This window comes from Ambystoma mexicanum, chromosome 10 (genome assembly GCF_040938575.1).
Source record: "Ambystoma mexicanum isolate Mex_15411 chromosome 10, UKY_AmexF1_1, whole genome shotgun sequence".
Classification (NCBI taxonomy): Eukaryota; Metazoa; Chordata; class Amphibia; order Caudata; family Ambystomatidae; genus Ambystoma; species Ambystoma mexicanum.
Window position 1 is genome coordinate 318894831 of NC_090932.1, and position 18528 is coordinate 318913358.

At 45.7% G+C, this 18528-nt stretch overlaps 1 protein-coding gene across 1 annotated transcript in view; it reads left to right on the plus strand.

The window, feature by feature from the left end:
- LOC138493169 (disintegrin and metalloproteinase domain-containing protein 9-like) overlaps positions 1 to 18528 on the plus strand; it is a 4098706-nt gene that overhangs the window by 552642 nt on the left and 3527536 nt on the right. The window contains exon 5 of the mRNA XM_069620352.1: positions 17711 to 17787. Within this exon, the coding sequence (XP_069476453.1) occupies positions 17711 to 17787 (77 nt within the window). The remainder of the gene's footprint in view (positions 1 to 17710; positions 17788 to 18528) is intronic.

The window sequence follows — 18528 nt, forward strand, 5'->3', positions numbered from 1 at the left end:
AGGATCCTAATTTCCCCAGACTGGGCCAGGAGAATGTGGTACCCGGACCTTCTGGACATGTCCACCTGCCCTCCAATTCGTCTTCCACTCAAGGAGAATCTTCTCTCACAGAAGGGAGGTCAGGTTCTCCATCCAGACATCAGAACCCTCAACCTTCACGCCTGGCTTCTGAAAGGTTGAGATACAAGGATTGGGACCTCCCTGATGATGTCATGGAAGTGTTGCTTTCGGCCAGAAGGCCAGCAACAAAGTCTTTATACTGCTGCCGTTGGAACAAGTTTTGCAGCTGGTGTAGAGAAGAGAATATCGACCCCTTTCCATGTGGTACACCAACGGTGTTAACCTTTCTACTCTACTTGGCAAATTCAGGCCTTCAAGTTGGCACTATCAAGGGCTATCTCACAGCGCTATCGATCTTCAAGCGCACTGCAGAGGAGCCATCGTATTTCAAATTACCCTTAGTAATACAATTACTAAAGGGATTAACTAATGTCTATCCTCCAAGACCATTCCAAGTTCCCTTATGGGACTTAAATTTAGTCTTAAATTTCCTGATGGGTACTCCTTTCGAACCACTCCACTCTTGTTCGCTAAGATTTCTCACCCTTAAAACTGTCTTGTTAGTGGCTTTAACATCTGCTAGAAGGGTGAGCAAATTACAAGCTCTATCTTGTAAACCCCCTCATACAATTTTTCATAAAGACAAAGTTGTCCTACAGGTGAAGCCTAATTTCCTCCCAAAGGTGGTTTCTGAATTCCACATCACTCAGAAAATTACCTTACCTTCGTTCTATCCGCGGGCTTTAAGCTTTTACATCAGCAGACTTGCTAGGATTAGGCAAGCAGACCAACTGTTCATAGGTTACTCAGGGCACAAATTAGGACTACCGATAACAAAACAAACCATTCCCAGATGGATTATTTTGGCCATTCTGGAATGTTACAAACTAGCAGGGAAAGAGCCTCCTCAATATTTTAGGGCTCATTCAACCAGGGGTATCGCAGCCTCCTCGGCCCTCCAAAGAGGGGTTACGGTTCGAGACATATGTGTGGCTGCCACATGGTCCTCCACACATACCTTCACAAGATTTTACAACCTGGATTCCTCCTCTAGTCAAGAGACTAGGTTTGGCAAAGCCGTATTACATTCGGTTCATTCCTAAAAGGAAACATGGCGTTTTACTCCCACCTCCAATTACACACCACTGCTATGGGAGTCTATCAAAGATAAGGAATACGTCGGAGGACACAATCCCTTCGAAGAACAAGTTACTTCTTACCTAGTAACGTTCTTTCGATGGGATGTTCCTCCGACGTATTCCTTATCGCCCCTCCCATCCATCCCCGTAGTAATACTTCCCTTGTGGTTGCAGCTTACGCTCCTTCAAGGTCAATAACCAATTCATGTAAAACAACTGTTAACGTCAAAACGGAACTGAGCAACGGACGCTGCGCAAGTCTATTTATACGCGTGATGACGTTGGCGCCGATACAGAGGCTGTCGAGGGACATTGGCTCGAGGGACGTCGATGCGCGGCGCCCTCTACTGAACATTTTTTCCGAGGCCAGCAAGCTGGGAGATGATCTATCAAAGATAAGGAATACGTCGGAGGAACATCCCATCAAAAGAACGTTACCAGGTAAGAAGTAACTTGTTCTTCCGCCCATAGCTCAACTCCATATAACATGAGGGATTTGATTTTAGCCTGATAGATGGTGAGTATGATTTCAGTGGAGCAACTGCCATTCCTTCCAATAAACTTGCTGAGTACACCCATTTACTGGTTAACCTTGTCCAAAATGTAATCCCATTGAGCCCGCCAGGTTAGATTATCATCTATAATAGCCCCCAAATATGTATACTGCCTAACTACCTCAACATGGTTCGCATTAAATGGATAGTGCACTTAAAAATGTTTTTGTCCCGAGTGTTCGTGCATGTGTTTTTAAGCATATTATGTTCAATCGCAAACAAATTTCCGATGCATCTTACCTTAGTTTTCCTCACTTTTACACATGTGAAAACAACTGGTTGGGCGCGGCCATCTTGTGCTAATCTTATCCGTTGCTGCATCGCTCTAAGTTCAAGTGCCCTCGCTGCACTAAATCATATCACCTGCCTCTGAAGCTGACATCACTATTCCAAACTATATGCTCCACCTATTTTCATGACGCTAGTGGGCAGCGTAGACAAACGCGCCCAGTCATCACCCACATCATAACGTCAGTTAATGCAGAACCCGGAAGATCAACACACACATCCTCTCACAGCACGTCGCAAATCGGATTAGAAAACAATATTTCTTAAAGGAATCATCATTGATCTGCAATTTAGCAAGTGCTTTTATTTAACAAAGAACACTCCAAAAACAACATTATCATGATCTGCTGATTTTGATCAAAGACCAATTGTTGTATGTCCTTGGGGTAAAGCATCAAAACTTTATAATGACGTACATGGTGTTCCTTACAGGAGAAGATGCAGCTTCAACGCATCTTCAGTCACAAGGCTTTGGCATCAGCTTCTTGCTAGAACTCATTAAAAGTGTTAATTAATGAGTTGCTAGAACTCATTAAAAGCCTTCAGTGCATCAGGCTTCAAGCTCCTCGATGCTACAGGCATTGAAGTTGTCGGCACAGCCATCGAAGCCCTCGATTACGATGGTAACAACAATTTCAGCACCTTTGTCGACAAATATTATGACACCATCGGGAATTATGGAAAAAACATATACCCCTTTACCTAGGTCTGCCTTTTTCAAGTCTCTTATCGATTTATGATGACGCAGAGCCATCATCAGATGAATCAAGACCTTTTGACCACCAATACAGTACGCCATCAGTCCCTGAGGCCCTAATTTCTGAAGAATCCAGAATAAAGGATCTTCAAGAGTGTTTACATGATGTCAGTGGTTTGGACACCTCACCAGAGGTAGAGGTTGGTAGATCAGATCCATCTGATCATGCAGAAGTTACCTATAGGCAGTTGATGTCGAGGATAGTTGAGTATATGGGATGGACTAGACCAAATCCAGTTTTCGAACAAGATGACCTGACCGACATTCTGGACAGGGGACCTCAGGAAGACCCAATTGTTACATTCTATGCAGCTTTGCAAAAACGCGTAACTACCAATTGGGAGGCGCCTGAATTAAATCTGGCTATCAACAAGAAACTGACTTCTAAATACAGGGTGTCCAGCAGTGATACCTATTATTTGTCAAAACACCCAACTCCGGAGATTCTGGTGGTACAAGCGGCCACCTCAGCCCCTAGACAGAATGCCTACCCAAATATACATGCCTGATAGGAATGATAAGCGTTATGACGCTGTAGTCCAAAAATATTTCGGCTGAAAGTATGGCTCTGAAGTCAGCAAATGCCACGTGCACGTTGGCTAGGTTCACTCATACCCTTTGGGAGTGTATATCCATGGTGGCTGACCATATCCCTGAAGGGGAAGAACAAGACAGGGTTTTGAACATAGTTAAGGATGGAAAGGATGCTATGTGTGAATCCCTTCAGACTGGTCCTGACTCTGCTGAGAGTATCAGCAGAGCAATGGTCGCTAGTACAGTTATGTGCAGATTTGCCTGGTTGAGAAAGTCAGGATTTTCTCCAGATGTACAATCCAGACTGCTTAACATGCCCTTTGACGGTACACATTTGGTCGGTAGCAAGACTGATGACAGTCTGGAAAAACTGCAAACTTCAAAAGCAGCAGCCAAATCCCTTGGTGCTGTGATTAGACAACCTCCAAATCGCCCCACAACTACGCCCTGGAGGGGTAGGTCCTTTAGTCACTACTTCACATTTGGAAGAGGCAGAGGACAGTCAGTTCAAAGAGGCCAAAGAAGATCCCCTGCAGTGGACAGGGAAAGGGTGCTAAGACCGCCATAGCAGCAGCTATTTTTCCATCAGCCACTGTGTCAGCCGCCCCAAAACCTCTCTGAGGACTTAGTTCACAAGACTGCCATAGGAGGCAAACTGTCACAGCATCTGACAGAATGGCAGACCATTACTTCAGATGCATGGGCATTGGAAACAGTTGGCCAGGGTTACTGCCTTCCCTTTCTAAAAAAGCCTCAGAGTCATCCACTGGGGAACAGCTCTTTCAAAGTTCCAGATCTGCTCCTTATGCAGGAAATATTAACCCTGCTAGAGAAAGGTGCTATAGAACCAGTACCTGTAGCAGAGAGGAACAAGGGTTGGTACTCCCTGTACTTTTTAATTCCAAAAAAGGACAGAGGATTGAGACCCATCTTGGACTTAAGAGACTTGAACAAGTTCCTCAGGTTCAAGATGGTTACCCTTACTCAGATCCTTCAGGCTGTCCAGCTTCAGGACTGGATGGTATCATTGGACCTTCAGGATGCTTTCTTTCATGGTCCAATCCATCACAAGCACAGAAGGTACATGAGGTTTGCAGTTCCCGGTTCTCATTATCAGGTTTGATCTGCCATTTGGGCTGACCTCCGGCTGAGGGTTTTCATCAAGTTAATGGCAGTGGTGGCAGCCAGTCTCAGGAGAACGGGGAATCACATCTACCCCTACCTGGACGAATGGCTGATAAGGGGCTAGTTCCCCCGAACAGGTCCTGGAACATCTCAGTGCCACCTGTCACTCCCTTCACCGACTGGGCTTCTCCCTCAACTTCAAGAAGTCTTACATGATACCATCTCAAAAGCTCCAATTCATTTGAGCAGTCCTGGATGCATCCCTGGGAAAAGCCTCGCCACGAGAGTTAAGGGCTCCAGACATTCTGCAGATGGTCACCAAATGGTCACCAAATTCCAGAGTGCCCAGCATCTCCCAGCCTTCGTCTTTCTAAGGTTGCTCGGCCTCATTGCATCCTGCATTTTTCTGGTGCCTGAGGATCGTCTGAGAATGAGATCTCTCCAATGGGCTCTCAGGACTGAGTGGTCCCAATTCTCAGGAATGATGTCAGACCCCCTACAGATTCCGAGCAGAGTCTCACAGGACCTTCGGTGTTGGGCCTACCAGGAGAACATTCTGAAAAGAGAACCTTTTTGGCAACCATGGGCGGAGATAATAGTAGTGACGGATGCCCCACTCACGGGGTGGGGAGCCCACGCCAATAATCTGACAATCAGCGGTCATTGGTCTCCATCCCAGTCCAAACTACACTTCAACCTTTTGGAGCTGAGGGCAATCAGATTAGCGCTGAAGGCCTTTCTGCCCTCTGTACGGGGAAAGAATTTCCTGATAATGACGGGCAACACAGTGGCCATTTACTACCTCAACAAAAGAGGAGGTGTAGGGTCACTACCACTGTGCAGAGAGGCAATGCAGCTCTGGTACTGGGCAATCCATGAAGGGATCTCCCTATAAGCAGTTCACCTGGCTGGAGTGGAGAATACGGTGGCGGACACTCTGAGCAGGCAGAGCACAGTCTCCCACGAGTGGGAGCTAGCTCATGAAGTCCTTCAAGAGATCTTCACCCTTTGGGGAACCCCTCAAGTGTATTTGTTTGCGACCAGTGTCATCCGGAAGTGCTAACTGTTCTGCTGCAGGGAATTTCCCTCAAGGTGAGCTCTAGGAGACGCTTTCATGGTGGACTGGGAATTTCCACTCCTGTACGGGTTTCCACCAATCCCTGTCATTCCTCAAGTCATCAGGAGGTTGAGAAAGTTCGGAAAATTCATGATCATAATTGCTCCGCATTGGGCAAGGAGGACGTGGACCCAGACCTTCTGAACATGTCCATCTGCCCTCCAATATGTCTTACACAAAGAGAGAAGGGTCGGGTTCTCCATCCAGTGATCAAGACACTCGGCCTTCACGCATGGTTTCTGAGATGCTGAGATACAAGGATTAGGACCTCCCACATGATGTTATGGATATTTTGCTTTCCGCCAGAAGGCCAGCAACTAATTCAGCTGGTGTAGAGATAAGAATGTTGATCCATTTACACGTAATTCACCTAATGTGTTATCCTTTTTGTTACACCTAGCTAATCTGGGGCTCCAGATTGGAACTATTAAAGGATATCTTGCGGCGCTTTCTATATTTAAGCGCACTTCAGATGAGGTATCTTACTTCAAAATTCCTCTAATAATACAATTCCTAAAAGGATTGACAAATGTTTTGCCTCCGATCCCTTTTCAAGTCCCGGTTTGGGATCTCAACTTGGTGTTGAAATTCATGATGTGTGCTGCTTTCGAGCCTATACACTCCTGTCCTTTGAGGCTGCTAACCTTAAAAAACATCTTCATAGTGCTATTACATCTGCCTGAAGGGTGAGTGAGCTTCAGGCTATATCCTACAAGCCTCCATACACAATTCTTTATTTTATTTTGAAATGTGTTTATTGGCATTTAAACAAGTACAATTACAGTAAAATCAGTGCAACACATTGGGCCTCATTACGACCCAGGCGGTAAGTTACCGCCTGGGTCGTACCTTTACCACCATGGCGTAAACTATGTTTATGCCATGGTGGTTGGCGGACTTACCGCCCCATTCCGAGGTTGGCGGGGCGGTAAGTCCCCAATCCCCATTTACCCTTCCCCATTCCCATTTTTGCCCCATAGGGCATAATGGGAGTGGGGAAGGCATTAATTACGCCACCGTAAATTACGGTGGCGTAATTAACAACAAGGTCCCTTAGCGCCATGGATTTTAACACCTGCTAAAAGCAGGTGTTAAATCCTCCATGGCGCTAAGGGACCTCGGAATCAGGCGGTAAGGGTCGGCGCTGTTTACGCCGCCGTAAACCCCTTACCGCCTGGGTCCTAATGAGGCCCATTCAGTCAGCTACTTCAGTGTACAAAGAATGCCATATAAACAGAACAACATAACAAAACAACTAACAAAAGAAAGCTTCACTTGATAGACATCATATATTTTCAGACACCATTTCCTCCCATTAGCAAGCAGAGTTTAGTGTGAGATAAGTGTGTGGCAGCCAGTCTCAGGAGAACGGGGAATCACATCTACCCCTACCTGGACGATTGGCTGATAAGGGGCTAGTTCCCCCGAACAGGTCCTGGAACATCTCAGCTCCACCTGTCACTCCCTTCACCGACTGGGCTTCTCCCTCAACTTCAAGAAGTCTCACATGATACCATCTCAAAAGCTCCAATTCATTTGAGCAGTCCTGGATGCATCCCTGGGAAAAGCCTCGCCACGAGAGTTAAGGGCTCAAGACATTCTGCAGATGGTCACCAAATGGTCACCAAATTCCAGAGTGCCCAGCATCTCCCAGCCTTCGTCTTTCTAAGGTTGCTCGGCCTCATTGCATCCTGCATTTTTCTGGTGCCTGAGGATCGTCTGAGAATGAGATCTCTCCAATGGGCTCTCAGGACTGAGTGGTCCCAATTCTCAGGAATGATGTCAGACCCCCTACAGATTCCGAGCAGAGTCTCACAGGACCTTCAGTGTTGGGCCTACCAGGAGAACATTCTGAAAAGAGAACCTTTTTGGCAACCATGGGCGGAGATAATAGTAGTGACGGATGCCCCACTCACGGGGTGGGGAGCCCACGCCAATAATCTGACAATCAGCGGTCATTGGTCTCCATCCCAGTCCAAACTACACTTCAACCTTTTGGAGCTGAGGGCAATCAGATTAGCGCTGAAGGCCTTTCTGCCCTCTGTACGGGGAAAGAATTTCCTGATAATGACGGGCAACACAGTGGCCATTTACTACCCCAACAAAAGAGGAGGTGTAGGGTCACTACCACTGTGCAGAGAGGCAATGCAGCTCTGGTACTGGGCAATCCATGAAGGGCTAAAAGCAGGTGTTAAATCCTCCATGGCGCTAAGGGACCTCGGAATCAGGCGGTAAGGGTCGGCGCTGTTTACGCCGCCGTAAACCCCTTACCGCCTGGGTCCTAATGAGGCCCATTCAGTCAGCTACTTCAGTGTACAAAGAATGCCATATAAACAGAACAACATAACAAAACAACTAACAAAAGAAAGCTTCACTTGATAGACATCATATATTTTCAGACACCATTTCCTCCCATTAGCAAGCAGAGTTTAGTGTGAGATAAGTGTGTTTCACTGTCAGTGGGTGGTCCCTGTGGCAGCATTAGCATTGCTCGGTTACCTTCAGTATTAATTGTCCCGAAGAATCCAGTGTGTGCTCATGGGGGTTTATCATTGCATGGATGGAACATGTCCCAGACCAGTGTTTTCCAGGCTTCATAAGTTTTGCTAGTGTTCATCTCAGATCTGGCAACCTCTGCCCCCCATTCCCTGGTTTCTGCCTCTACCCAGCACTGGAGTTCCTTATACCAGCGCACATATTGCGGTCCCGGACTACTTCCAAGCCATTGCAATGGTTCTTTTGGCCAATATGCAAACCATGTCCATGAGCTTAACCATATGTTTGAATGTACTCTTTCTCGGGTACACGCCTAGTAAGCATTCCTTTGGGGTCCAATCATACCTTACTATCCCAGGTTTCCTGCAGGCTTGCTCTATCCCCGCCCGAAGCCGTTGTGCCTATACACATCCCCAGAACATGTGCATCAGCCCTGCTTCTTCCATTTCCACCAGGGGCATTTAGAGCGTGTGTTAACGTTACCTTTAGCCACCCTTCATGGCGTCATGTAAGTGGGGTATAAGACATTGAGCTGAATCAGCCGGAATCGGGTCTTCCTAGACACTTTGCGATGGCATGCCAGGGCTCTCTCCCATTCACCCTCCGTTATCTCAACCCCCAGGTCTGTTTATCACCTCCCTTTCAGCGTCATGCTTTTGGAGTTGGGTCTATCCGTTAGCAGGGCATACGGCCTAGAAACTGGCTTCCAACCATCACTCAGATTGTGCATTAGGGTCAGCAAAGGGTTTGCTGCAGGTTCCTCGGGCCATTTTTCCCAGTTCCCTCTAGCCACCCTCAGAGCTTCTGGTACCACAGAAATTGTCCCTCGGGTAATCCTTCCTTTTCTCGCAGGGGTTCAAATTCCCTAAAGACTCCCTCTTCATATACATCTCCCCAAGTGTAGATGCCCCATCTTTCCCAGTGCCTCACCAATGCTAGGTCCGTTCTATCTTTGCAGACATCAGCGGCTATCGCAGTCTCCGGTGAATATGGGTTACCAAGGGGTAGTAGCGTCCTGACTCTGTGCCATACCTTCCTACCTAGTGTTACAATCATGGGGGTGTTCCCCAGACAGCCTGGCAGTACCCATAATATTTCTTTAAGACATGCAGGAGCAACCAGCTGCTCCAGCAGTTCAGATTCTGATGTGACATCGTCCGAAAGCCATCTGGTTACAAAACTGAGTTGTGCTGCAAGGTAATATTTCTTGAGATCCGGTAGTTGCATCCCCCACTCTCTGTAAGGTAGGTAGAGTGTGGTGAGTGACAGTTTGTGTCAGGTTACCCCCCACAAGAACTCTTGTAGTATAATTTCTAGCTGACGGAAAAAGGGGGCTTTGATATAGTAGTGAACGTTGTGAAAATGGTACAGAAATCGTGGCAATATTATCATTTTAGTAATGGCCACGATACACTATTTTTTATAAGCACAAGGCCTTAAGGTGAAACCCACCTTTTTACCCAAAATTGTATCGGAATTCCATTTTACTCAGCAAATAACATTACCATAATTTTACCCTCCTCCGCACCCTGGGAAGGAAGAGGAGAGGCTACACAGGCTTGATTCTAAACGTGCACTAAGCTTCTATAGCACCAGAATGGCAAAAAAATAAGACAAGATGACCAACTGTTTGTTGGCTACTCAGGCCACAAGTTGGGTATGTTTAAACAGACATCCAGATGGATAATACTGGCAATATCCGAATGCTACAGACTGGCGGGAAAAGATCCTCCAGAAGGCATTGTGGCTCATTTGACCAGAGGCATGGCGACTTCCTTTGCATTACAGAGGAGAGTACCAGTAAAAGAAATGTGTGCGGCTGCCACATGGTCGTCCGTACATACTTTCACCAAACATTACAGTTTGGACTCTTCCTCAGGCCAGGAAGGCTTATTTGGTAAGGCAGTGTTGCATTCTGTGCACACAGACCCATGAGAACTCCCTCCTCCAGAAATACTAGAAACTGCTTTAGGAGTCTATCATAAGATAAGGAACATGTGGGAGGACAAAATCCATTCAAAGAAAAGTTACTTACCCCTGGTAACGTTCTTTCGACTGGATGTTCCTCCCAAGTATTCCTTATCGCCCCTCCCAGCCTACCCCGCAGTCAACTGTCCTTTGCTATTGCAGTCTGCGTTCTCTCAGGAGGAGTAACTGTCAGTATGGGATAGCTCCTACATTCGTAAAAACGGAACTGAAGCCAACAGACGCTGTGCATGCTATATATGCCTTTGGTGACGTCGACATGGAGACAGAGGCCTCCGGGGGACATCGAGTCGACAGGCATTGACGCGCAGCGCCCTCTGCTGAATTCCTTTTTCCGAAGCAGCTAAACTGGATATTGGATATATCATAAGATAAGGAATATGTGGGAGGAACCTGAAGAATGCCTATCTGCACATCCCGATATGGCAACCACACAGAACATTTTTCAGATTCATGATGATGGTGCTACACTTACTGTACAAAGTCCTACCATTTGGGCTAAATACAGTGCCTTCTGTTGTCACGAAAATCATGAACGCGGTGGTGGCAGCTCCCTGGACAGAGGGTCAGTACGTCTATCCCTACCTGCACGGCTGGCTTGTCAGGGCCATTTCTCCAGAGGGGGCTCAGGAGACGATGCAGAGTCTAACGGACATGCTCTTCAATTTGGGATTTTCACTCAACATGAAAAAGTCAGATCTGATCTTGTCCCAGTCATTAATTTTCCTGGGAATCGGATGTGTCACTTTTTCCTACACATAAGAGTCAGACTTTCAGAAGGCCTTTCCTCAACACACAGGTTACATCAACATTGTGGTACCAGCATATACTAGAGCTCTTGGCAGCATTTATACTCACAGTGCCTTATGCTAGACTCAGAATGAGATTTCAACTGCATGTAGCCAACTCATGGGATCAGGAACGTGGATCCTAATCAGACAGGATCTTCATACCACAGGAGTTGACCAACGGTGTACTATGTTGCAACATGTAAGTGAACTTGTTGAGAGGGACTCTTAGTCCAACCCAAACCCTCTTTAATTATCATGACAGACTTGTTGTTAGAAAGCCAAGCATCTGAGCCCATGGATTATGAGCACACCACGACAAAAGTGCAACAGATAACCTTCCTAGAACCCAACGCGATAGGGCTGGCACTCAAAGCCTTGCTACCACTCATCAGAGACACGGCAGTCCTGTTCGGAATAGACAGTTCCACGACCATGTTCTACATAAACAAGCAGGGAGTGACAAGGTCTCTACCCTATGCAGACTGGCTATGCAGATTTGGGACTGGGCTCTGTGATGAATCTGAGAATGTTGTCCCTTCTCTCCTAGGGGTAGCCCTCTCCCATGGGGCCAGTGCTGTACGTCCACAGTACAATAGTCCTTCTGGGGGTGGTGCATCTAGGGAGGATCACATGGGGGAAGAACCCCCTTATGGGATTAGGGACAACTATGTCCAGAGAACACGGTATGCCCCCAGGTTAGTACCTGATGGCACGCCCCTAAATGAGAATGCAACCCGCTAGGGAAGAAAGGCCGAAGTCCATCTTTTAAGGATAGCAAGCTTTAATCTCACACGCAGATGACAGCAACTGCAAAGAACTCTGCTGCCAAGAACGTTCTGCTGAAAAAAGGTACAAGCAGAAACTTTTAAAGATACACAGCGTCATAATGACACAACAATATAGAGTAAAAACCTGTGGGGCTGATTGAATGGACCCTATACACATTCCACCTTTACCCATAAGGAGTTCCACTCTATTGATCCCAGCCCAGTCCGACCGTCTTCCATCACGTGGGTGCTGCAGGGCTCATCTTCTCATGCCGAAGGTCAGACAACAAATTAATTATACTCATATATACAAATATTATCACTCATGCTGTACACTTGGCAGGCTTTAAAATGGACACAAAGGAGGATCTGAGGCACTCTAACATTGACACACACATTTCACTCACTCCCCTCCACGCCATCCAGCTGCAAGCTCTTCACCCTTGTTTTGAACTATCATGTATCCCTCCCAGCACCTCGCAATACAAATCACACGATTGTCACTTCAACGATATGACCTGTCCTTCCTCTTTGAACATTTCAGGACTTGTTACTTTGGGGTTGGTGGTCGAAGGGAACCTGGTGCCATGGAATTTGGGGATCTTAAGGTTTAGTCAGTTATATGGGCTATAACTTGTGGTCACCTGGGAACGGGTCAGGTCCTGCTTTTTCCAGTGTGAGATAACCTGCACACCAAGCATCTGTCTCTGATCGTAACCTTGTAGGGCACATTCCTCTTGGGTAAAAACACATCTTTGCAACTATTTTAGAACAATGAATAGACCTTGTGGCGGCTGCGGGTGTGAGCTGTCCGCTTGGGCCTGGCTGGGGATTTCTGTGGTCTCGTGAATTTAGGCCTAGTACATGCAATGCCGCATTTAATGTGCATGCCTTCCCTTCTATCTATGATTACTAATATCTACACAACAATAGCAATGCTGCTTGCGCCTTGGGCTTCATCATGTAGTTAGACTATAGTTGGTTATAGTAAAATGGGGTTCTTTTAGATGGGAATGGGTCCCTCTCACTGACCCCACTCCGTCCTGGCCCATCAAAGTGCCTCAAATGCATCTCGCCTCACTTTAAAGCGCTTAGGGGGGTGAAACAGGGCTGTCCTCTTCTCAACATACCCCTAAACCCCTCTCCAATTTTCTGTCCTCCCCTCCCTTTTGTTGATAAGGCCAATACCTGTTATAGTCAGGTTAGTCCATCTAATATACTTGACAAGCTTCAAACCTTAGAAAATACAAAGTATGTCACATCTGACTCCATAACAAGTACTGAGAAGAAGTGGATGATCAGGAGTCCAAGCATCACCATGGAGAAACAGAATGAGCATTCTAGCTTCTTAATGACTGAGAAGAAGATGATGAACAGGAGTCCAAGGATCACTATCGGTAAGCAGAATGAGAGCTCTAGTTTCCCAACAAACGTAATTGGCCCAAAGCAAATCCCTTTCCCAACGCAGGAGTTTAAATATCAGATAGCTGTGATGCAAAGGAGAGACGATCCTCCAAGCAGAAAACTGGCAAGCCGTGCCACAGTGAGAAAGACGAGAGCCAGCTGGAGGGAAGCCGAGCGTGGAGGAGGAGGAGAACGCGAGCAAGGTCCCAGAAACCAGGACTGCTCATGTTATTGCCATCCAGGCATCGCAAACACCGGCAAAGTGCCTTGCCGAGGGAACGCACCACCGGGAAGAAGCAGACATCAGGAAAGCCGCTGCTGACCTCAACAAAGCCCCAAAATGTGACCAGAGCCTCCAGAGAAGCTGCAGGCACTCGAGAAATGCTGGTACCTTGCAGTGGGAAGCAAACAGGTACATGGGTACCCGAGTGGTGCAGGAGGTCCGGGGAGCAAAGGGGTGAAGACAGAGGCTGCAGAGAGAGGGTCTGGGACCCTGGGAACTGAGTGCGAGTCAGGGACACGCACCAATTTTAAAGCCAGACATAAAAGCCAATTTGAACATTGCAAGTCTGGGACCCACACCCATATGAGAAACTGGAACAAGGACAAACTGAATATTGCTAGTCTGGAACCTGCACCCAAAGAGAGAGAGCCTATGTTGGAACTGTTGCATGGCAGGAAAATAAACCAAGCAACTGTGAATGTTACGAGTCTGGGACATGCACCCATAGAGGGACAGTCCATGAGAGGATGAACCGTTGGCAGGAAAGTATACCAAGCCGGATCGAATGTTGCAAGTCTTGGACCCGCACCCAAATGAGAAGTTTGATGAAAGGATAACTGCTTGGCAAGAGAGTGAAACAAGCAGTTATATTGTGAGTGTGGGACCTGCAGCCAAAATAAGTGAAGAAAATACAGTGCAACAAATCCTACACTTCAAAGGGAGAGTGCAGAATTGAAAGGATCAATAGGAGATGCATATGGAGGATGTTCTTGTGAACTACCTATTGACATTTGTAGAATCAAGTACAGGCATGGTGGCCTCAAAAGGAGGGAAACACTATAAGAAGGAGTCGAGGGGAAAGGAACATGACACAGGCGTTGTAATCCTACTGTTTTGAAGCTTTGTTTTCTTTGCCACTTGTGATTACTCAAGAGACTGGGAACTGTTCTGTTGGTTAGAATTACACAGAATACTACAAAAAAAAGGAGTCTAAGGGAAAGGACACCAGACCCTAACCTTTGAGTCCTACTTTCGGGAATATTTCTTTATTGGTGCCCGTTTTGATGGCCCTAGAGAGTGGGAACTTTTCTGTTGGCTGGAGTTACAGAGAACATTTTACTTTAGGAAAATACTATCGCTGCACGGTTGGTTTGTGTGATTAGTCTTAGGGACTTAACGGGCCTTTCGGGACACAACAAGGACAGACTTAAACATTTGGACATTCTGACAATTTCATTCGGTTTCTTAGAGGCAGGAATCCCCTCCTAGTTTTAGGGACACACGAGGCATTTTTCCAACCCTTTTTCATATAATAAAGGTTTCTACTCAAAAACATACCACCATTGTGTCCGAACCCTACTTCTACAACCTCACAGCACTAACCCAAGACATTCACCTATCAGTGGTACACCTCCAGGGCGAAAACAACTCAGAGGCAGACAGTCTGAGCAGGCTGCATGTAGGGAATTGCGAATGGGAACTAAGTTCAGCAGCCTTGTTCCCGCTCTTCAAATTATGGGGTTACACAGATGATGATCTCTTTGCCACACAGGAGTACCCAAAATGTCATCACTTTGCTTCATGAATTTTGTCCGGCAGTTAGTCTCTGGGGGGTGTGTTTCACATTTCATGGAACAACCTGTGGTGGTACGCGTTCCCTCCAACTCCTCTGATTCAGAAAGTAATTTATAAATTCAGGAACTCAACAGCATGCAGCATGATCCTGGTGGTCCCTCAGTGGCTATCCAGGGTGTGGTACTCAGATCTGATTCAGCTCTCCAATCAGGATCCAGTTCCTATGTGGACAACAGGCCAGCTCCTGCTGACACAGCAAGGAGGAGTAGTGGTACACCCAACCCCGGTCGCACTAGCCCTAGTGGCTTGGTTCCTGAGGAGTTAACCATGCAGCATCTGGGACTATCAGATCAGAACCTAAAGATAATCCAGAAAGCAAGAAAGGATTTGACAAGAGTCGAATATAGGAGTAAATGGACATATTTTTCCTTTTAGGCAAAAGACAATAATGAGGATCTGGTCATGTGCTCCCAGGATCAGTTGCTTTCTTTCTCAGCACACTTGGCACAGTCGGGCATGCAAGTGGACACCTGCAGCACTTACTAGTCGGCTATGGGAGCTTATAGGAATTCTGAGGCAATGTCCTTCTCAACTTCTAATCCTTTAGTCAAAAGACATTTGCAGGGTTTATCAAGGCTATACCCTCCCATCAAACGGCCTCATCCGGTATGGGACCTTAATATGGCCCTTGCAGCTTTAGTTCATAAACCTTTTGACCCTATGGCTTCCAAAGTGGGTGACATTAAACATGGCTTTGTTAGTGGGTTTAACATTAGCACACAAGATCAGTGAAATACTGGTGGCCACAGAGCACTATACAGTGTCTCCCAAAGAAAAGGTAGTTCTTCAAACTCATCCAAATGTCTTGCCAAATATAGTTTCAGCCTGTCATATAAATGAGGAAATGATTCTACCCACGTACTTCCCTAATCCTCAATCGGAGGCAGAGAAGGCACAACACTGTTTCGGAGCTGTTTGGGCTTAAGTTCTATCTAATATGGACTAATTAATTCCATAAATTAGAATCTTTACTGGTTACGTTTGGGGGGACTTCCCCAGGCACATAGGCTTCCAAAGCATCGATAGCTAGATGCATAGTGTCAGCTATTGCAGATTCCTACAGAATACAAAATAAGCAGTGACCTTCAAATCTTCACGCACATGCAGTCAGATCAAAGGCCTCTGCCGTGGAATTTCAAAGACAAGTCCCCTGGGAGGTTATAAGCAGGGCAGCTACTTGGGCTTCACCTTTGGTATTTTGCAAACATTATTGTTTAGACATGAGTACCAGATCTCATGTGTCCTTCGGCCAGGCAGTTTTGAGGAATCTATCTGCTCAATAAAAGATGGCTATTCGTCCTTCCAAGGGGCTAACTGTTGTAATCTCCCATACAGTATGGAGAACAGGGGACGGGACGTAGGAATATGAAAAAGATACTCAGCATAAAGACTAATATACTCCAAAAACCCTTTCCTCCATTCGACCCACCATCTTCCCCCTACTAATAGTACTTTAGGCTGAGGCCTCTCGCCAGATGCGAAAAAGGGGGACTGAGGTGAGAAGCCAGAGGGCGGGCCTAGCTGATCATGGTCATGCCCACAGTTGTGCCTCTGTATGCCTTAAATTTAATGGGGAAATGCGCTTGTTTGTGAGAAAAAAGGTATTAGTCCCGTCCTACGGAGGGACGCCCATTCATTAAGGAGTTAAGGGAACTATGGACTAGAAGTACATTAGTCACTAAGGCAAGTATGTTTTTCTTTCCCTCATACTGCTCTCCATTATTAGTCCGTTACAATTCAAAAGCTTTCAGTTTCATAATTTCTGTCTCTATTATCACCATTTTGGAATAATCCATTTTTCTCCCTGGACAGAAGGCGGATTCCAGATTTGCAGGGGCTAGGCCAACCCCTTGATTTCATTAATTGCAAGAACATATTTAATATTAAAGAACAAGATACATTTACATACAACTTTGGCACTGGATCACACAGCCAGCAGTCAAGAAAAAGGGTGATAGGGACACCTCTATATTTTAGGATTTATTTATGGATATACCTGGATGAAAATAAGATTTCTTTGTTATATTTTATGTTAGATATTAGATCTGGTGCTTTCTCCCATCTTTCCATGTCATGTGGGTTGAAGATCTACCACATTATCTTAGTTCAACATCTAGATGAGAGCAGCTGTGTTTTGGAATTGTAGACAGATGAAAGAAAACACCTATAAACTGCCCTTTACATGGTATCTCACTCTGGTTTGACTCATTATTCATCCTAATGTACTTCCTTATTTCTTGCACTGCCTGCAGGCAAGAGTCACCATAGTACACATTTGACGGTAATGCTGCATTATCACGCTGAACTGGGACCAAATTCTCTCCAACATCCAGTTGATAGCTGGTGTGTATGTCCACTCCATTGAGAATTTTCCACGTGGAACTGTTGGTCGAAAAGGATCTTGCACATGCAGGTAACAGCAAGACTAATGATAGCCCACCATTGGAAGGCCCCCTGTTCTCCCAAAGTTAATAAATGGTGGTCAGCTCTTTGTACTTCAATGGCAATGGATATAATCTTGCTGTCTCTTCATATCCAAATATCTAAAGTTTGGTCACGCTTTTATCTTGTTTGCATCTTCATATTCTGAAGCTCCTGCAGTCATTTCTTTCCCATTATTACACATTGCTTTTCCAAAATGGGGTTATACAATAATGCACAAAGGGTTGTGAATCTACAGTTACAGGGAAGTAACCTATTTTTATATTTTTTTTTACAAAGACAATCTCTGCAGATCCTTATACATTTGTATGTAAAATGTAAGTATTCAATTTGCTATGCACCTACCTAATATTGTATAAGGTAAACACATATATATGTTTGTGATGTTTCAGGATGACTGCTATTATCATGGTTATGTGGAAGGATTTCCAGATTCTATTGTTGGTCTAAGCACTTGTTCTGGACTCAGGTAATTCTTTTTTTTAACTTTTATTTAAAGTTCTTTGCACATCACATTACACAACTATAACATTGATCAATAGATATATTGGTCAGCAGCAAGCAAAATACAATACAACGCTCTGTCTTTTCATTTGGAAAACAAAATAAGGCTAAAATGTCAGCCAGCTAGACTGACCCCATAGATACACCCCAATCACTGAAGCTATAGGAATAGGAATCCAGATTTCCCGTTCGACGCAGTGAACAATCAACCATGTATGAATGTATAACAGGTAGTCAGGCTCGGCAGTGTGAATTGCCAGAAATCGCTGAAATGGTTCCCAGATATTCCGGGGACGGAGACAGGGCGGTACCATCAGGCAATAATTCTGCTCCATTTGACAACTCCAGGTCAGATCCTTCAACCACTCATGCGTATTAGAGGAAACTGCATTTGTCCAACGCAATAGTATACATCGTTTTGCAATAATCGTGCATATTGAAAACAATTTCTGATTGTCTCCAGAGAGATCTGGTACCCTACCAAACAAACAGCACATGGGATCCCTGCGTATACAGTGGTACGTTTTTGAGAAACCATATCAGTAACGCCAGCCCAGAATTGCACCACAGCAGGACATGACCAAATCATATGTATAAACTCGGCCTCTCCCCCATGTTATTTGGGACATTTCCCAGCAGTGTTTTTATAAAATTTCATTTGACGAGTTGGGGTTATATATGCCTGATGAAGGATCTTATATTGCAT